The 21,189-nt window shown below is 29.5% G+C and overlaps 3 protein-coding genes across 5 annotated transcripts; 1 reads left to right on the top strand and 2 right to left on the bottom strand.

Moving 5' to 3' along the window:
* Window positions 1-1,266: 1,266 nt before the first annotated feature.
* Window positions 1,267-5,942, bottom strand: LOC114379527 (UDP-glucuronic acid decarboxylase 5-like). Its single transcript, XM_028338206.1, has 13 exons — window positions 5,840-5,942; window positions 5,275-5,380; window positions 4,518-4,604; window positions 4,341-4,428; window positions 3,846-3,937; window positions 3,509-3,573; window positions 3,319-3,407; window positions 2,947-3,024; window positions 2,743-2,836; window positions 2,380-2,446; window positions 2,238-2,301; window positions 2,082-2,122; window positions 1,267-1,661 (listed from the first exon to the last, which is right to left on the bottom strand). The coding sequence occupies exons 2-13, from the start codon at window positions 5,353-5,355 to the stop codon at window positions 1,476-1,478; spliced, it is 1,032 nt and encodes a 343-aa protein (XP_028194007.1). The 5' UTR covers window positions 5,356-5,380; window positions 5,840-5,942; the 3' UTR covers window positions 1,267-1,475.
* Window positions 5,943-10,105: 4,163 nt separating this feature from the next.
* On the bottom strand, window positions 10,106-15,090 carry LOC114379528 (UDP-glucuronic acid decarboxylase 6-like). Of its 3 annotated transcripts, none has more exons than XM_028338207.1 (13): window positions 14,935-15,090; window positions 14,266-14,371; window positions 13,290-13,376; window positions 13,095-13,182; window positions 12,783-12,874; window positions 12,436-12,500; window positions 12,261-12,349; window positions 11,833-11,910; window positions 11,611-11,704; window positions 11,217-11,283; window positions 11,056-11,119; window positions 10,938-10,978; window positions 10,106-10,651 (listed from the first exon to the last, which is right to left on the bottom strand). In XM_028338207.1, the coding sequence occupies exons 2-13, from the start codon at window positions 14,341-14,343 to the stop codon at window positions 10,466-10,468; spliced, it is 1,029 nt and encodes a 342-aa protein (XP_028194008.1). In that variant the 5' UTR covers window positions 14,344-14,371; window positions 14,935-15,090; the 3' UTR covers window positions 10,106-10,465. The 3 variants fall into 3 exon arrangements, with proteins under 3 accessions (XP_028194008.1, XP_028194010.1, XP_028194009.1); XM_028338209.1 differs by lacking the exon at window positions 14,935-15,090 and adding an exon at window positions 14,743-14,877; XM_028338208.1 differs by lacking the exon at window positions 14,935-15,090 and adding an exon at window positions 14,509-14,651.
* Window positions 15,091-19,801: 4,711 nt separating this feature from the next.
* LOC114380512 (uncharacterized protein Mb0911c) lies at window positions 19,802-20,764 on the top strand. The gene is made up of 3 exons (XM_028339607.1): window positions 19,802-19,987; window positions 20,077-20,239; window positions 20,407-20,764. Exons 1-3 carry the CDS (start codon window positions 19,863-19,865, stop codon window positions 20,536-20,538), a joined length of 420 nt encoding a protein of 139 aa, XP_028195408.1. The 5' UTR covers window positions 19,802-19,862; the 3' UTR covers window positions 20,539-20,764.
* The last annotated feature ends 425 nt before the right edge of the window (window positions 20,765-21,189 follow it).

Genomic DNA, 21,189 nt, shown 5'->3' with positions numbered 1-21,189 from the left:
TTTGTTTCTGGTGGAGCTGCGTTGATTCACGAGCACGGATCTTCTCTTTTCTTTTTCCTTAACTTTGATTGTATCCATTAAATCACTGGATTGAAATAAATCTCAATTGGCAAAATGCTAAACAAGTTTCGTTAGGCCAATAAAAAGATTTTAAAAAATATTGTTAAAACATTTTTTGTATATACTCATTGATTACCCAAACCTTGTGGAAGTTAAAGAATGATTGAAGAAAATAAATAAAATGCAGTAAAAAAGTTCTGATTTTAAACAAAAATAAATAAATTTGATTGAAAAGAATCTTTTTTATTATTGAAGAATGGGACAAAAGGATTGATCACTAAATTTTTTTTTTATTCTTTTTAGAAGATTGTGATTGGATCCATGTATGTTTGGTAAAAAGAAAGAAAAATATTCTTCTAACAAATATAAATTAAAAATATTGACAATGTTTAATTAAAAAGATGAAGTACTCATAATAAAAAATAAATTAAAAAGATAAAGTATTAGATAGATATAAAATGAGAATAATTTAATATGAGTGAGAAAATATTGATAATGTTTATTTGGAAGAGTATAGAAATTGAATTCTAATTAATATGTTTTTTTTTCCTGACAATAAGATATCTCCAAAAATGAAAGTCATGAGACTCTAAATAATTTTATTCTTTTTATAATATAAAAAAATCAAAATTTTTTTGAAATTTATAATGCCATAACAAATACAGAAGTAATTATTTTTCGTAAATATGAAAATATTTGTCAGAAAGGTTTTGCACTTTTAAATTCTTTAATAAGTGTCGGTATTCATTAATGAAATGAAACTTCAAATTAGAAGCCCCTATCCCACTTTCTCTTTTCATTGTGGTCCATTTATAAAACGCAGGTCAAACGCTAATAGTTGTATGAATAGTCTTTTATATTTTCCGTCCATAATCACCGCCCACAAATAACATGTTTAATACTACTGAAATAGTAAGCATGGCCATTAATAACATCAAAAGTCAGAACTTAATACCGCTGACATATAACAACCCAGTTTGATTTTAAATTTGTAATCAATCACGACTTTACAAGTGCACTTGAAGAAAAAAAAAAGAGTAATGATTTAGTATAACAAAAAACTTGAATATCAAATCACGACGTTTGATGAAAATCACATCACGAATATTAAAGAATGCAACCACTTAATTTTCTCTCGCAAGTTTGAAAAGAGAACCACGAAGCACGGAGTTTTATTTTTTCTATAGGAAAATTTTAACTCAGTAGTAATTTTACCGGCAAAATTTGCAAAGGCATGATTGCTGCAGTGCTTTGTGAAACAAGAGTACGATCTTGATTGAGGAAGCCAAAATACAGGTACCCCTACTTCCTAAGTATCATAATTATGAAAAGGAAAAATAGGAAAACTTAATAGAATAATCCATCCCACTTATTATCTGAATATTTTGACTAGATATAAAAGGAGCGAAAATAAGTTAATTTTTTTTGTCAAATCCAAGCCTCAAACGAAAATCCTCTTCCATAAGAGGAAGGCCATCTCGCAGCTTAACCTTTGGTTCCCAGCCAAGCAATTCCATTGCTTTTGTTATGATTGGTTTTCTCTGTCGCGGATCATCAGGAGTGTTCTCCACTACCTTTATCTCCACATCTGGATTAATAAGCTGCAAAACAAGAGTATGAATTAAACTATTTTCCGAGAAATCCATTAATATAGATGGTTTAATTATTCATTTGGTCTCTATACCTGCACAATCTTTATGTTTTAGTTTCTGTTTAGACTTAAAAATTACTCATTTTAGTCTCTACACATACAATTCTTAATACCTTTTAGTCTCTGTTGTCCAAAATTGTAGGAACTAAAACAGATTAAAAAGTGTAGGAGTAGGGATTAAAATCAGTTAAAATGTGTAGTAATTAAATCATATAGACGCCACGCAATAATTTCGTACTGTGCACACATTCAGTCTTCCCCATAAAAATAGCTCCCTCCCGGAGCGGTAGCAAAGTTTCAAATCACTGTTTACTACTCACAAGCTTAATTGAGTGAACGGTATTGAAAAGGATAAAAGCTTTGAACTAACCTCCTTCACTGTCTCAGCAAGTTCTAGCATTGTAAATTCACCTGAAAAAAGCAGGAGAGACTTCAGCAATTAAATGAAGGCAAAGAAATTAAAGATGTTTTCACAATTCAAAAAAGTTACGATACTCAAAAACGGGCCTTGCAATATAAATCTAACCTGGATTTCCAAGGTTGATTGGTCCAGTGTCGGATCCTTCCATGAGACGGATAAGTCCATCAACCTATCACAATCAAACATAATCAGCTTACCAAATACTAATAGTAACTCAATGAAACAAAGATGCAAATGAGAAATATACCAGATCAGAGACATAGCAGAAACTGCGAGTTTGTGTTCCTGGAGACTGGACTGTCAAGGGTTCACCACTGAAACACACCAAAGACTGTGAGAGAAATGATGGACAACTGATAAAGCATTCAAGCATCAATTTAGAAATGGGTAGACAGACAAAGAAGTCAGTTAGTGAACAAAATCAATGTACTGAAATAATTAAACCAATAGTTGATGCAAGTGAAGAGCATGCCCCATTGCATGCATCACGCATTCAACTAAATACCTGAATGTGGCAATCAAAAACCATCATTAACAGATCAAACAAGGCACGTAGAAATAACACTACAGTACAGCATATAAACTACAAACTGAAAAATGCTTTAATTACCGAATTGCTTGAGCAATGAAGTTGCTGACAACACGTCCATCATCAATATTCATGCGCGGCCCATATGTGTTAAAGATTCTTGCAACACGTATTTCTATGTTGAAAGAAATATAGAAAACTCAGTTAAATTACAGAGAAAAATTTCTACCAGCTATAACAAGGAGCAACAGACAACTATGAAGAAAAAAGAAGAGAAGAAATTACCTATTCCATGCTGCCTATGATAATCAAACATCAAAGTTTCAGCCACACGTTTCCCCTCATCATAGCAACTACGAACTCCTGTTAAAGATATATATAATCAAGTGTTTAGACCATAATACATTGTATTAAAAAAATTCTTTGCTTAAAAAAAAGTCAACCTTGCATTAAGGAGCTAATACTTATGAGACAAAAGAAAGGTCTCACACGCGCATGCATACTTCAATGCTTTTAGCCACCTTATAATACAAAAATTAAATAATAGTAGCTCTCTATGGTTTATACTGCACAGATATCTTTCACAATCATAACAGAAGATATAATTTCATTTAAGAAGCCCAAGAAACAGATTGAGACAAAGAGAAAAGCATATACCAATAGGGTTCACATTGCCCCAATAGCTTTCAGGTTGGGGATGCACAAGAGGATCCCCATATAACTCAGATGTTGATGTCAGTAAAATCCTGCCAATAAAATAAGAACTAAGACTAACAAGAAGAAAAAGAATAAAGACCAACTGATGATAGAAGCTGAAATTATCATTTTCCAAAGACAATTTACCAACCTTGCCCCAACTCGCTTGGCAAGCCCAAGCATGTTCAGTGTACCAATCACATTTGTCTTTATTGTCTGTAAAAATTATTTCCCAACATATTAGATAGTGTCTCAAGGATAAGCTGAAAAACAGAACTTTCAAGATATGACACATGACAGAAGTAGAATAAATATACTGCAGATTGCAGAAAGCCACAGAATGCATGGATTCTATATACTGCAATATAAAGTGGCCAATGACTATGCAATGAATGTTAAAAGAAAAACCTTTATCAGTTGAGAAAAATATGTTTGCATGCCAAGCAAAAGATAATGAAATATACACAAAACAAGACTCAAAACTATACCTTCACGGGATTATATTTGTAGAAAATAGGAGATGCAGGGCACGCAAGATGGTAGATCTGATCAACCTCAATCGTCAAAGGTTCAGTGACATCTACAAAGGGATCATGATGATAATGTGTATCAGTATCATCAATTTTCAGATATTTAAAAACCTTCTGAACACGATATACTATATACGCTAAGGTATAACTGTTAATGTTTCCAGAGAATCATACAGCCAGTTGATCAACATTGCAGTTGATTAAGAAACGGTTGAAACCTGAAATATCAAATACTTAAATTTGTGGTGTAACAACTGTAAAGCTTCTGCTGATAGAATGATCTTTCGCAGCCTATTAACTATAAATCAGTTTCCAACCTTAGACACTAGTGTTCACACATGCTACCAATTCCAAATGAGACAAAATATAATCTAACCTTCACTCTATCATATGCCCAACAATTTAATTTATAGATAGTTGACACGTTGAATAGTACGAAAAAATGGAGTATACCATGACGAATAAGCTCGAATCTTGGATGACCAATCCATTTTTTGAGGTTGTCCTTTGATCCAGTGAAGTAGTTATCAGCAACAATGACCTGATTAGAAGTTATGTTTTGTAAGCATAATAGAATCGTTGAAAAGAAAAACAAAACTACTCAAAAACACAATAAACTAATCAGCTGACCTCATTTTTTTCATTTTCCATCAATCTATCGACTAGGTGAGAACCAATGAATCCAGCTCCTCCCGTAATCAAAATTCTCATGTTAGACTATGGTCAAGAATGAAAGAAATGTTGGTTAAACAAGGCATCCAGAAAAAGTTATGTTATGCAGACTACGGGATTCTTTCAGACAAAATCCCTGTTTATAATCACACGACAAATTTCAATCAACAGTTGTAGGATGCATGTTTTCATACACAAAATTCTGAACCATAGGTACACAATAAAATAGAATAATAGATAAATGAAAGAAGAAAAAACTCAGTTTCACTCATCAGTAATAGTAAGAGGGATAACTTTGAACCCTTTTTTCTGTTATCACTCTCCTCCCTCCCTGGATATAACTCTGGCCTGTTAGTCATATTTTGCAGAGTAAGCTCTTAAGGTTTGATTTGTGATTGCATTCTATGTAAATAGTAAACTGTACTGATTTGCAGAGCTTAAGAACAAACTTAAACACAACAACAAAGTTCATCCATTATATTTATTTTGATCATATTATTTAATAAATAGTGTAAACAATATATAAACCATATTCTTATCCTATGCACCTGGTACATAGGATAGAAAAATCGAAAAGAACACCGTTGTATAAAGAAAATAAATTCTATCAAGCCAATTAACAATAAATTTTAATTGTGCGATCCAGATAACAGACGAGAACAACAATGTGGCAAGAAAATTGTTAATAATAATAAATAAATAAAAGACAATACACCTGAAAGAATTTGGAGAAACGCAAGGGAGATGGCAAGGGAGGTTGCTTCGGCGACAGTACATCAGAAGAATTCCCTGCCATTGCAAGGACCTCTGACGTTCAATTCCTGCACCAATTTCAAAGAGGTTAACCATTTTGCTCTCACAACGGATTGGATAATATTAACAGAATAACAAAATTTTCATAAACCAAACCAAGTGCCATCAAATCTATCAAATAAAAGGGCCAACTGGGGAGAAACAGAGTAAGAGAACAGGACCAACCCAATCCAAACCAAAAAAAAAAACCTACCCACTCTTCTAATCCAAATACACCAAATTACATAGATCCAAAACACAGAAGATTCTTCCATCAAATGCCAAATTTAGAAAAATGAAAATAAATGAAAACATTTACAGATTTAATTATCAGAAAAACAAAAAAAGAAGCCTTAAAACTCACGGAATGTTGAAGAACGTAAAATGAAAGCACCTAAGCAACGACGAGACTGATCGAAATCAAAATCACAACAAACAGAACATGCAAAGAAAAATAAAACCGTATATCTACGGAAGCAAATACGTACGATTGGAATTGAAGGTTAAGCAAAATCGGGAACTGGGGATGAGTAATGAAATAAGCAAGCAAGGGGATGTGATGTGAGTGCAATGCACTATTATGTATTTATAGCATAATGTTTTGGAGTTATAATAACCAGGGGAAGAGAGAGGCTGCCTCTCTGAATTTTTTAAATAATAATAAAAAATTGAAGTTAAAGTAAGTTATGTGATAAAAAAAAGAAAAATAGATAAATATATAAAGTAAATATAAAAAAATGTGTAGAAAATAAAGATTATGCAAACATTTTTCTAATTGTAATTCTCAAGTCATGTTCCCTTTGATAGTTATTTTGAGTTTGTTATCCTTTTTTAAACATTTATATCCAAAATTCACAAATTATAGAATTATACAATGGTGTTACTTTATTATAGAATTATATAATGGTGTTACTTTTTTTAGCGTTTGATAAATAAGAAATTTTTAGGACAATAAAAATAATTAATTAATCTTTTTATTTACTTTTTTTAGAAGAAAAAAAATTAAGGATGACATTATATTGAAGTCATTATAGGAACACATTAGCTTAAAGATATTAAAATTCATGTTTTTTTTTGTAATGGAATATTCATGTCTCAATGGCTTACCTAAATTCATTTTATAAACTTCCTTTAAGATGAAAAGTCATTTTAAACACCTTACAAAAATTTAATAAAACTATTTTCTAACATTATCAACTATTGATTAAATCATTTTTTCATAATTTGATGTTCCTGATGGGAATATAAAATTTAACCAAATACAAATCTAAAATTCAATTTCAATACTAATTTGTACAATTAAATACTATAAGCATCACATGATCAAATAAAAAAATAGAACAATATATATCACCATGTTCCTCACAATTATTTTCCTAACCTTTCCCATGGACTCATGATAATGCAAATTTCAAATCCCCCAACTACACATAAAAATGAGAGAAAGAAAATCAAATCAATAAAAAACAAAAGAAAATAATTTGTCAACGCAGCCCCACACATTGAAAATTATATACTCCCATGGTTTCTTTCCCTAAAGGCACAAAGATAAAACAAAATTAAAAAAAACAAAACTTAACATAAAATGATTAACATAAAATGTTCATAAAAACAAGCCTTTAAATCTTAACTAACATATTGGGTAGGTTTTTAAAATTTAAAAATGGATAGTTTTAATTAAAATATTGGTTTGCTAAATAATTAACAACAAAAAAATAGCAGTTTTCATTTGGCAGATTTTTAAAATTTTAAAAATAAGCAGTTTTAATTAATAAGTTGGTAGGTTTTAAAACTAACAAAATGAGCAGTTTTAATTAACAAATTTGTAGGTTTTTATAATTAGTTATCTTTGTTACTCTTTTTTATTTTTTTTCAAATGGGAAAAAAAAAAGTTCACCAAAAAAATAAAGAAAAGAAAGGGGAGAAAAATAATTAAAAGTAGTTATTGAAAAAAAAAACTAGTAAGCTGAAAGAAAATAACTTAAGGAGTTTAATAAAAACAAAAGTTTAAAAAATAATTAAGAATCCTTTCAATTTTAAAATATGTGCATTCCAAAATATTATCTACTGTAATGTCTTAAAAAAATAAGAATAAGGAGAGAGGTATACTAGTTAGCATAAACAATTCTGATGAATCTTGCAAAACACTTTATAAAATTTCAAGAAAATTTTCTCATCTTCACATATAAAAGGAAAAAAATGATGTATTGAAAAAAACTTTCAAAAAGCATGAATATTTTCATTCTAAAACCCAAAAGAAATATGTTTTGTATCCAAACTTATAAGCAACAAACTGTAATACCCAGGAAATAAAATAAATTTTTCTAAAAGCAAAAGATGATAAATAAACAAAAATATTTGCAACATCATGCATATATGAAAAAAAAAAATCAAACTGCAGATGCCAAGTAAAAAAAAAAAAACTAAGAAAGGGTGCAAATTATGGAATCATCATTTCTACACAATATAATTGAGAACCATCATGAAAGAGAATGATGGAATGTTGAAAACGAAGAAATAATGACAGAATGAATGAGAGATAAAAGTATAACATAATTAAAAAGAAAAAAATGATCAAGAGACAAAAACATTTTGGGAATTGAATAAAAAAATGTTTGGGAAATAATAAAAAAAAAGAATAAACATTACATCTGTAGTTTTGTAGTATCAATGTAAAAAAAGTGGACAAAATTTAAAATTTAGAAATAACCGTATAATTTCCTTGAATCTGTCTAATTTTTTTAATAATTAAAGACATAATTATCTGAAAAATATAGTAACAAAAAAACGGTTAATAAAAAAATATTTCCTTTATCTATTATTATAAATAAAGATAAAATAATCTAAAAGATCGAAAACCAAAATGTGATTCACACAAACACGCATACCATAGTGGAGAATTAATAAGAAGATGGATTTCCTCTGCTTGTTTGAGACGAAGCCGAGTATTTCCGATCTGGGAGAGCCACGTGTCCTCAGTAGAGTTGCATGGGCTCACGTGGAATTTTTGTTGGACAAGACAAAACCATCTAAATGAATCAAGTCAACTTTTGTTTCTCGTACCAGGTTGTTTGTTTCTGGATGGGTTTGGATTAATTTTTTTATTTAAAAATTATCTAATTCTATCCTTAAAAATATTGCTTTAATCTCGATTACTTTATTTATTTTTTGGTACATCTCCACTACTTTATTTATTTTAAGAAAATAATATGCAATTATAATGAAAAGATATATAATAAAAGTTGTACCGCCTTTAATGACTTTTATTGATTAAAGATTATAATATAAGATTATTTTTAATTACTAACATTTTTATAAAAAAATATTAAAATTGAATTTAGAGATAAAAATAAGAGAGAGTGAATGAAAAGAGATAAATGATTAAAGAAAATATAGTATACATAAATTTTTCGGCTATAATTGCAAGGATAAGTGTTAATATACATAAAATTATTTATGAGAATAAGTGTTTTTTTATGAAAGTATTTTATGGAAATAAGTAGATAGGATTTACTTTTTAAAATAAGTAGAAAATTACTTTTTTTTAAGGAAAAACAGTTTAAACAAACACATTAAGAAAATACAAAATTGTTTGTTTTAATAAAATAAATATTTTTTCAACAAATAAGTTTAAATAAATTGGCTAAATAAGTTGTTACATTTTAATAAAAATTGAAAATTATATAAAAAAATCTGATGATTATTTTGTAGGAATTTTTAAAAAAATCTGAAATATATATTCAAATTGAATTATTAACTAGCTCGGACATGATTGCTTCTACAGGACGATATCATGGTCTATACAAAATAAACTATTACAATTAAATTAAGAGATGAAAATAAAACTGCTAAAAAAATAGAAAGATAAAATTATTAATATTTAAAAATAGTTTTATCGTGTCATTTAAATTATTCGTTATAAAACTAGAATATAATTTATATACTCAAAAGAATAAAATATGTTTGAGTTCCATTAAAATTTCAAAATTTTATTTCCATTCATTTTTAGTATCTTTCGTTTTAAAATGTTTATTTTTTTAAGTTTACATATATTTTTTTCCCGAAATTTAGAATTTTTTTGCTTTACATTCTTAGCGAAATTATTTTCTTTGTTTTTAATTTTTATAAATTATGTTTATTTTTTTAATTCTCAAAAGTATTTTAAATAACGCTTTAATCAGGAAAAAAAAACATTACTTAGAATGTCATAAGAATAATGAGAAATAAAACAAATAAAATTTGTAAAGATTAAAAATAAAAATAAAAAATTTTCCTAGCACTAAAAGCAAAAAAAAAATACTGAAGACTAAAAAAAATATTTAAATCTTTTTTATGTGAATTAATGCACATCATCTCTATTAACATGGTGCGTTAAAATTAAAATTTTAAAAATTAAATTTAAATTAGAATCAATTAAGATTATAATAATCTTTAATTTCAATTTATCTAAAAAAGAAAGATATCTTTAATTTGATTCATCGCTATGTAAATTATGTACGCAAACAAAACATAGAGCCCCAGTCAAGCAAGATGAATGGTTGAATGTAGAGAAATGATACACATATAAGAAATCATAAAAAAAAAAAAAGGAGAAAGGGAAAAAAGTGAGAGGAGAGAGAAAATTTTGAAATATATAATATTTGATATAATAAAAAAAAGATAGACATAAAACAAAGATTGGAAGAATAGATCTCAATAAACAAGAAACACATTTTAAGTAGAACCTATTTGACATTCATATCAAAACATCATAACTTTGGGAAAAAAAATCATAACTTTATTTCTATAGGAGATCCAGACCTCCTCAAATCCAAAGATGAACCCACCCAACAATCTGCATTTGTATTCGGTACAGAGAAACACATTACGACACACCTACCCTGACATACAATGCGTAAACAAAGTTGAAAGAGAACTTTGTAACACCTTAGAGTTTTCAATAAAAATAACTTCAACTCATCTCAACAACAGCATTTCCCATAGAAGTTGGGTGGAGAAGCAATCCTCTACATAATTTTCAATATAAATCATCTTAACACTTAACAGATTCATCCCAGTTACTATCAAAATATTCATTATGATTATATGATATGAAGTGAAGGAGTAAAACAAGCTTAGTTGCTCTTGGGAACCCCAAGCCTCTGACGGAAATCCTCTTCCATAAGAGGAAGGCCATCACGCAACTTGACCTTTGGTTCCCATCCCAGCAATTCCTTTGCTTTTGTAATGTCTGGTTTTCTCTGACGAGGATCGTCAGGAGTGTTCTCAACCATATTTATCTCCACTTTTGGATTAATAAGCTGCAAAACCATACATAAAGCATTAGCTAACTTCAAAGTTTTTCACCAAAAGTTCCATTATTAATCCACAAGGTAAAAACACAGAATCCCTCATTACATCGTTAATTGCATATTGCAAAGCACATACAAAATCCCTCTCATGGAAACGTGTCCACAATTCATTATCAAAGAGTTCCTTTGTTCAAACTTTTGTTCAAAGCTTACAGTTAAAATATAACCAGACTAACACAGAAGGGAGATGTGGGGATTCTCCAAGAATTGAAATGGTTAGCAAGTTACAACTAACCTCTTTCACATTCTCAGCAAGTTCAATCATTGTAAATTCGCCTGAAATAATAAAGTATCAACACATATTAGTATTTGGCAGAAAAATCAGAGCTCAAATGATTCAGTTGTAATATAACCTGGGTTCCCAATGTTGATTGGACCAGTGTTTTCCCCTTCCATTAGACGTATAAGTCCATCAACCTAATAGATTTCAAGCATATATATGATCATAGTCAATCACACCTAGTACTTGAATCAAGATAACAACACTCAAAAGAGAAACAAGTATCGTATATACCATGTCAGAGACATAGCAAAAACTGCGAGTTTGAGTTCCTGGAACTTGGACAGTTAAGGGTTCACCACTGTAACACAAGATTTCATGTGAGAAGCAACAAATAAAGAGTCCAACATGAAATGGTAAAAAAGAAATTATGATTAACTAAATCAAGGTATTTAAATCAACCTAGCAAATAAACAGCAGGCTCAAAAAAAAAAAAAAAACAAGCACATAATTCATACAGGTATAAAGCTTGAGTTTCTTATTACTGCAGCAGTACTGCAATCAAAATAGTTATTTACTTGCTTACTGTACATCAATGTTTCTTGAGAGTTGAGATATATAAAGTCTTAAAAAATTATTTATCAGCATATCCATCTTGCCTATAACATTATAAAGTTAAAGGAATTACCGAATTGCTTGAGCGATGAAGTTACTGACAACACGCCCATCATCAATATTCATGCGTGGTCCATATGTGTTAAAGATTCTCGCAATGCGTATTTCTGAGAGAAAAAAAATGAAAATAAGCATCACATTGAGTTATTGCTTATTAGTTAACGGCAGTGCAAAACTTCTACTGTTTGTGCCCTCAACAATGAGATGTTGCCAAGGAGAAAAGATAAGGAATTACCGATTCCGTGCTGCCTATGATAATCAAACATCAAAGTTTCTGCAACACGCTTGCCCTCATCATAACAACTCCGAACTCCTGTGCACACATTTTTATGTTTAGGCTATTGATAAAAGCAACATATCAAGAGATCATGATAAAAGGACAGATAAGGTATATATTAAAGTCGATGATCATTGCAAATTCCTATAGGTTTGGAAATATATGATCGCCATGGATCTTATCAAAACATAATTCAAAGAGATCATATCTTGGCTGCTTTCAGATCATGCTCTTTAGCAAATGCATGTTCAAAATGACAAACCACTTTGCAGTGTGAAAATAAAACATTGAGGTTAACATTATGATGAGCTCAGCTAAATTAGCATTGTCCCCATTATGATGCCGTTGATACACAAGTTTGGATTGAGAATGAGATGTGTATGTACCAATAGGATTAACATTGCCCCAATAGCTTTCTGGTTGTGGATGCTCAAGAGGGTCCCCATATACTTCTGAAGTAGATGTAAGCAAAATCCTGTCAATCAAAATTACAACTTGTAAAATCAACAGATGGTAATGGTATAGGCTATCAACTTTTGTATTTCGAAAAAGAGAGATAACCTTGCTCCCACACGCTTAGCAAGACCAAGCATGTTCAGTGTTCCAATCACATTTGTCTTTATTGTCTGTAAAGGTTTTACTTTAACTGTTAGATAATTTCTCGAAATTCACTAGAGAGAATCAACTAATGAGTAGGTCATAAATACAATCTGAATTACTAGGCATACTAACAATTGGAAACACCATAACAATATATATGAAATTTTCATGTTAAATCTGCAATAGAAGGGGGAGGGGGGCAGTGGGAAGACCTAAAGCCACTTCTGTGCAAGAAATAAATCATGTAGACAGCTGACAGGATCATGGTAAATGACAGAAATATAAAGGTAGACTCTACGAACCCCCACCTTTACAGGGTTGTATTTGTAGAAAATTGGAGAAGCTGGGCATGCAAGATGATAGATTTGATCAACCTCAATCAACAATTGCTCTGTGACATCTGTTCAGGGAAAATAAAAGTATATGCATTTTAATTAAATTACAACGCATCTAAAAACACAGAAAAACTCTGCACATGATAGCATCATTCATGTCATGTTGAACAGCATGATGCAGCTGGCTGCTCTACATTGGTGATTGATTTAGAACAATTGAGAATAAACCATCAAATTAATCCCAGTCTGTGAATGATTGCAATGAAGAGATCAGTAAAATTATACCATGACGAATTAGCTCGAATCTTGGATGGCCAATCCATTTTTTAAGGTTGTCTTTAGATCCAGTGAAGAAGTTGTCAGCAACAATGACCTGATTAGACAAGCGTACTATCACATATTGTTCCAAAGTTTTATTGTACTTGTTGAATAACTAAAAAATTTAAAAACTAAGAACAGAAAGATATCAACCAAGCCAACCTCATTTTTTTCATTTTCCATCAATTTGTCAACTAGGTGAGAGCCAATAAATCCAGCTCCTCCAGTAACCAGAATTCTCATATTGGACTGTTGTCAGAGATGAAAGGAACATAGTAAAACCGAGAATTCACACAAGGAAAGGGAAAAAATGACCATGTAAAGGAAGACATCCTGACAAGAGCATTGTTCAGGTAAACAGTGTTCTCTCGATAATGACATGTAATATGACTTTCATGAACTTTTTTTTTGGTCAGCATGTTTTATGCACATAATCCCATATGACTTGAACTATGTTGTGCAAGAGAATATATAAAGTGAAATTAAGCAGTGAAAGGGGCAAATTATTTTAATTAACCAACTGGCAAAAAGAGCTGAAAAATAAAACATAAGAATGCAACCATAACATATATTTTGACAAGAGTGAGCATTGAAATAAAAACTAAAATGCTAACAGCTACAAGATCTAACCAGCACACAAGTTGAAATTAAGAGAGATCTGAATTTAAATACTACTCATGTTCCCTGCAAACATTAAATTTACTGAATTCCTATAACATTTTACACCTACAAAAAAAGTATATTGATTTCATAAATTGTTTCTACACCACAATTGGCCATACAAATAAAATATCACCATCAGTTCAGGCACATTAGAAATTAAAATAAGGATCCATTCATAAAAGCAAAAAGAGGAATCTGACAACTCATCTGCAAATAAACACAGTTTTATACTTTAACATGTCACAATCAACTTGTAACAAAAGTGAACTGGAGATATAAGGTGGATTAGATGGTTAAGAGAAAAGGAGAGTGGGAAAAAGTCGCCGGTTCAATCCCCTGTTAACAAAAACTAAACATTCCAACAACTAACATTTCCCCATAAAAATAAAAGTGAACTAACAAGAAATCCGCATAACAGGATCCAAGCAACAATTAGAATGAAAGAAAAGCATGAGAATGCTACGCGAGAGTTCACCTGAAAGAACTTGGAAAACCGCAAGGGAGATGGCATGGGAGGTTGCTTTGTTGCTCCATTAGAAGAATTCGTTGCCATAGTAAAAAAAACCACTGAAGCTCAAATCCTGAACCAATTCTCAAAGGGTCAAAATTTCTTACACACACATTAGTTACAAAATTCATAAAATCAAATCTAGTAATTAGTATCAGACACTTGAATAACATGCAGAAGAGAAAGAGAGTGAGAGAGCTAACAATGGACCTTATCGCAAACTTAAGCAAAGACACACAAATCTAAAACCCCAAATCACAGATCTGATCCAAAGGACCTACGATCAGAAAACAATTTATAGAAGAAAGAGGATCCAGTACTTAGAAACTCCCCACCAAACGCAAAATTAATTTTTATTTTTTTTAAATTACGACTTAATTCCTAACCAAAAAGAATCAATAATTTAATAATAAAAAAATGAATTTTGGGATCCTTCAAACTCACGGAAAGTTGAAGAGCATAATGAAAGGTCTTAAGCAATGGCGACGACACCAAAACAAAAGGGTGGCATCATACCAAACTTTGAAAAAGCAAACACCAAAAAAAAATCAAAATTTCTACTGAATAGTTAAATATCTGTTAGTTAGATAGAGAGAGAGAAAAAAATTGCATAGTGAAAGGATTAAGAAAACGTACATGCAGATGCAGTGGCTGAGGTTGATTTGATTAATTGTGTTTTTAAGATGAGTTGTGTGTGTCTGTCTCTGTCTCTGTAGTGTACTCTGTACAGCTACAAGGTGGTTGTGTTACTGTTTCTGTAGTTGCCAGAACTATGGGATAAGTCACAAGTCACAAGTGTTTTGCACACGGTCAGAAATTACCTGGCGTAACGCATTAAAAAAATTAATTAATGAATATATTTACAACTTTTTCTCCGTTTCGTTATAATTTTTATTTTAATGTTTTTTATACAAACGAGAAAAATTAAAATAAATAAGAGAAAATAATAATTTTTTAAATTAACCTTTTTATCTTTATAGTTGATATTATTAATATCATAAAAGATATATGTAAAAAATAATTAATATTATATTAAAAAATAAAAATAATAATTATTTTAAAATACATATTTTTTATCTGACAATTATAATAGAATGGAGTATTTATTTTTAAATTGTCTTTAATTTTCGTTATGACATTCATTATTATTTTCTCTCAGCGATGATGTAAAAATTAAATAGTATTAAAGATGTAATTAAAAGTGATACTACTAGATAATGTTATTTTGATTTTTTTAAGTGAACAAATGATGTTTTTTTTTTAAATATACTATAATATACTATTTTTAAAAAAAAAAGTGTTTTAGTAATTTTAATCCATGTTTTAGAATGCGAAAAAGGACAATTGTGGAGCCGAAACTTCACGCTGTACTTGAGCTAGAAGGCTACATAAATAAATGGTACGTAGAATTGAATAAAGTATCAATTGTTTTTTCTAAATTATTACTCTCTAATATAAGTAAAGTGCATATATAACCTCTTAAGTATTAAAAATCATATTAAACAGTCTCTCAAAAGTTTAAAAAGATTCTTCAAATTGATCTTTTACATTGATAAAATATATGATTTTTATTAAATTAATGGATATTTAATATTTCATGAACTATTTATATAATTTTATTACATTAAATACTACTATTTTAAAGAGAGCATAATATTTAAGAGACCAAATTAATGGTTCAATCTTATAGAATTCAAATCGCATTTTTTCCTTGGAAGTTGGAAGAGATTATCTTTCAAGAATATCAGCCTTTTTTTAATGTAAAGAAGAACATTTTAGGTTTCATAAATTCCATATATTATGTCCGACCGTAGGTAGTAGGGGTAGAAGTGGACAACGATCTCGCGACATTATGAGGGGATATTAATTTAATAGTCGAAATCATTAAAATTCTAAAATATTTTTTAAAATTAAAAAGTTTGAATTAACTGTTTTCTTTCCAACACTCTTATATAATTAGGGTATTTTTTTTGTTACATATAATTAGAGTATACCTCTCTTATTTAAACTTAGATGAGTAATTTTTGGAAAATTTATTTCATGGGTCATCTGCCGGGCTTAAGAAAAATTAGGAGTTTCATAGAATTTGACAATTATAAAGAGGTTAATTGAATTTACAGATTTTACCACTTATTTAATTTTGATTTTTGGATTTAAAGGAACTCTTTTTTTTTCTTCTCCATTTGTGTTCTACGTATTCTGTAATTAATTTGAATTTTGAAGTTTCTCCCGTGGTGTTGGTTTTAGGAAAACTAAAAGAGTTGTTAATCCAAGGGATTCAAACAGTGTGATTTAAACTTTTGAGTTTTTTTTTTTTTGACAGAGTGATTTAAACTTTGAGTTCTTATGTGCTTAATTGGTGTTTTGTATGCATTATCTTTCTCTTCAATTATAGAGTTTTTTTTTTATGCAACTCGGGATTGTGATTGACTTCATTTTAATTAGATTAAACTTCACCTTTTTAATTAAAATGATTGAAAATAAGATTAATTACTCTGAAATTGGTTGAAACTAAATTAATGTTAATTTTTTTATTAAAGGAAAATATCTCATAATCGAAAATCATGAGATTAATTCTAAAAAATGAAAATTATCAAAAGTAAATTTTATTTCTTCTAATAAAATCTTTTTTATACTACAACCAATTGATTTTCTATAAGTATGTTTAAAAAACTAATTCATATTTGATAATTTGACAGCACACACACAAAACGTTTAAATTAATTCATATTGATAATAGTATCATATATTACTTTAAATACAAAATATTTAATAGTTATTTCATATAGGATTAATACATTAATGCTTTCAGTATAATTAAAAAGGATATTAAGTAAAAATGTTTAAATTAACATATATGTTCGATTAAAATAAATTAAATTTAAGCGTTGATTATTATACTGTGTGGATTTTAAGAAATGATATACTTAGATCGAATTAATTGGAATAAAGTATATTATAAATTAATGTGTTTTTGTAGCTAGACTGTACTTGAAAGAACGGAAATTTAACCTAAGAGCAATGAAGTGTAAAATATAGCTAGCCTACACATCTGGGAGTTATATGGATGCACATCGTATCCAAATGACCCTCATGTTTCCATGACAATTCATCAAATCTCATTATTCTTGGGAGATTATGGAATGATGGTGATCAAGACTTGTGGCTGAATCGGTACAATATGTATTGTATAATAAAAAATAGTGTGATAAGAATTCATATAACAAATGTCTATTCTAAAATTTTATTTTAAATATAAGTATATAAAAATATTTTAAATCTCACAATAACTTAAAATAATAATTAAATATAATTGGGTATCAGATGAGCTGTCATCTGTGAAATAACCTAAAACTATTCTAAATATCTAAAGCCTATCACTTACATTTTAGTTACTTACTAAGTGAAAGTTCAAATTCAAAATATTACCATGCAATGAGTAATTTTACTATCTTTTTTTTTTTCAAAGTTAAAAACAATAAAAAGATTATTCTTTCTGCTTGTTTTATATTTTTGTAAAAAAATTAATGAAACCAATTCTATATTACTAAATGTGATTAAAATGTGCATTTAAATAATTTTAATTATAAAATTTATACTAAAACAGTTATTTTTATGTGTCTCATTAATTTTGATGTGAAATTAAATAAACTCTATATATTTGTTAACCAATACAAAAAAAATTAAGTTATTCAATTACAAAACACTTCATTAACAAACTTGACAAGTCATCAAATTCATACCAATTTAACTAACTAATTGTATCATGATATCATCAATTCAACTAGAAAATTAGTTGAGTCACATTAGATTCATATAACATTTATGATCTAAGAAATCACTAGTGTTGGTTATAGGGAATTGCTATTAGTCCCAACACCATTGTTTGTTTCTCTTGGCGTGGATGAAATTTATTTATTTTTCTCAAAAATATTATTTTCTCGGAATTATAGTATATTTGCATTTAAAATTTATAATAAAAACATAATTTCATTTTGCAGTGCAGGGGTGTGAAAAAATATAAAACAAAAACATGTTTTAATTTTAGATTTTGTATCTGAAAATATGTTTTCATTTTTTTTTGTACATACCCCATATATTACAATGAAAATACATTTACATTGTAGATTTTATATAAAACTCTCATATTACAATAAAAATGTATTTTTATTTTTGTATATCAACTGCATACAAAATATTTAATGAAAACATAATTTCATGTACAAAATCTAAAATGGATTCATATTTAAAAAAACACGACGGAATTGTGATAAACAATTCCATTGTAATAACATCTATACGGAATCAGGATTCCGTTGAACTAAAAAGACATGGGAGTGGTACCAATTATGAGAGAAAAGGAAAAAGAGTATTTTAGTCTTTTTGTGCATGTAGTATGGGACAATAGCAATGAGGACTGGACCAATATCAATTCCCTGGTTATATCACCAATTCTTTCATATCTGTTCATTTTTTATAGGAATGTTACTGGGTTTTTATTAAGAAAAAAAAAAACGTATTAATGTCCACCAAAAAATGCTAAGCTATATGAATAAGTTTGTTAGAATTACTGACTGAATTCTTAGTCTGATCTGAAAAATTTGTGGAATGACTAATTTAATAATAAAAAAATACTCAAGAGTTTATAACAATGGTAGAGCTATGCAATTTCTTTATTAAGAATTTTTTGAGGATTTATGGTGATAGCGAGGTCTCATGTGTCAATAAGCCAACCACCGATCTTTTATGCTCAATCAGGCTAAGAAATTATATACATAAATATAATAATATTAGAAAATAGCTTTTTTAATTTTTGTAATTCTCCAGTACCAAATTTTAATATAATGAATTTTCTTCGGTCTACGGTTTTTTCTGTTAAGGATTTTTTACATTAAAATTTTCATCCTTCTATTCCTTTTCTTTTAATGTTTGCATCATCATATAGTACATTGCTTATCAAGCATTCATTGTCCAATCTTTTGCTTAAAATAGCATTAGATCCTACCCGCAAGAGTATTTATAGTGTTTTCCTTTCATGTGTGTTTGTGTTTGATTTAGAAGAGAGTAACAAAGTAGATAAAAATAAAAGAGATAATTTTTTTTAAAAAATGATATATTCTGTTGTTTGATTTAAGAGAAAAAATAAGTGAAAAATAATATACTTTTTGTGTTAAAGAAAATCAACTTTTTTTTTCTTTCTAGAAAATGGATTTTTTTTGTCTAAAAATTGATTTTTTTTTTTTGGCAAAGAGATCGATTTTGCTGTAATTGAAAAAAAAATTAATAACTTTATTCTCTTTAAAATCGCACGGAATCAAGGTACTCACCCGATTTCGTCTTCGGTAACTTATTTCTCTTTTTTAAAACCAAACACAGCCTTGTAGAGGGTTAAAAAAGCAGAGAAATAACAAGCTACAACGTACGTGCATGAACTCCACGTGCAGGGTTGATGTGAATTGCCACGTACATGAAATTTGACAAACTCCACTCCAACCTACGAGGCTCAGAGAATAAAGCTAAGAGTGAGAGGGTGCGAAAGTGAAGAAAGATAGATCCAGATATCAATGGCGACGAATCACGAACCGGTTTTAGGGTACGTTGTGCTTTACGTCAAAGACGTAGCCGAGTCGGTGGCTTTCTATGCCAAAGCCTTCGGCTATCCTGTTCGTCGCTTAGACGAGTCTCACAGGTTAATTATAAATACAACTTTGCATTTAATTTACTACATATGATATCATATTCGTTTTTATCTTCATTCATATTAAAGTGAATCATTAGATGGGGAGAGTTGGAAACGGGGAACACAACTATTGCTTTCACTCCGATTCACCAGCACGAGACCGATGATCTGACCGGTGCGGTTCATAACCCTGGATCTTGTCGAGAAAGACCACCCATGGAGGTTTGTTTTGTTTACTCTGACGTTGATGCTGCTTACAAGGTAATATTATGTTGTTTATTTAATTGGTTCATCGATATATATATATATATATATATATATATATATATATATATATATATATATATATATATATATATATATATAGATAGATAGATATATGTCATTTTGATTGTGTTGATGATGGATTTTGGGATTGAATGGATCAGCATGCGGTGGAGAATGGAGCGGTGGCGGTGAGCGAGCCTGAGCTGAAGGAGTGGGGACAGAAGGTTGGGTACGTCAGAGATATTGACGGCAACGTTGTGAGAATGGGAAGTCACGTGAACCCACCCAAATAGGTGGACATAGCATAACAGCAACTGGGAAATCATGCTTTCACGTATGTTTGTGATTAGGAATAAACAAGAACCACTGTCTGAGATGTGTGTTATTTACGCTACAATAAAACAAATTTTCCCTCTGCCAGGCACTTCCTTGTAACTAGTTTAACTCTGAGATGGAGATGCTATGGAATCATGATTATTAATAGCATTTTATCTTCTTACGTGATCGTGTCACATATTATTCATTGATTTTCATCCTTCAGATCAATAGTCTGACATTTAATGTCAATGAGTAGCATTGGTAAAAATATTGCAAATGCTTATTAATACATCTATGTTCAGCGGATTGGTTACATGTCACTTACACCCGAAAGCTACTTCATTTACTAATCATATATTGCTAATGGCATTTTGACCCTTTCGATTTAATATTATAGCTAACTGTGTAGTGATTAGTTATTCCTGCTGCGATGTTGCTATTTGACTACTTCGTCGCTTGTGTCTAGATGAAATAAAACTATGAATTCCTAGTACGAGATTACGGTAACCCTATGAAAAAGGAAAAAAACTTTTCAAGAGTTGGGAGAATTTTCAAACAAATTAAACGTTCAGAACTCATCCAAGATTACGGTAACCCTAGTAGTAGAACTGGTCGGTGCAAAATCA

This window comes from Glycine soja, chromosome 12 (genome assembly GCF_004193775.1).
Source record: "Glycine soja cultivar W05 chromosome 12, ASM419377v2, whole genome shotgun sequence".
Lineage (NCBI taxonomy): Eukaryota > Viridiplantae > Streptophyta > Magnoliopsida > Fabales > Fabaceae > Glycine > Glycine soja.
This window is presented reverse-complemented; position numbering and strand designations above follow the sequence as displayed.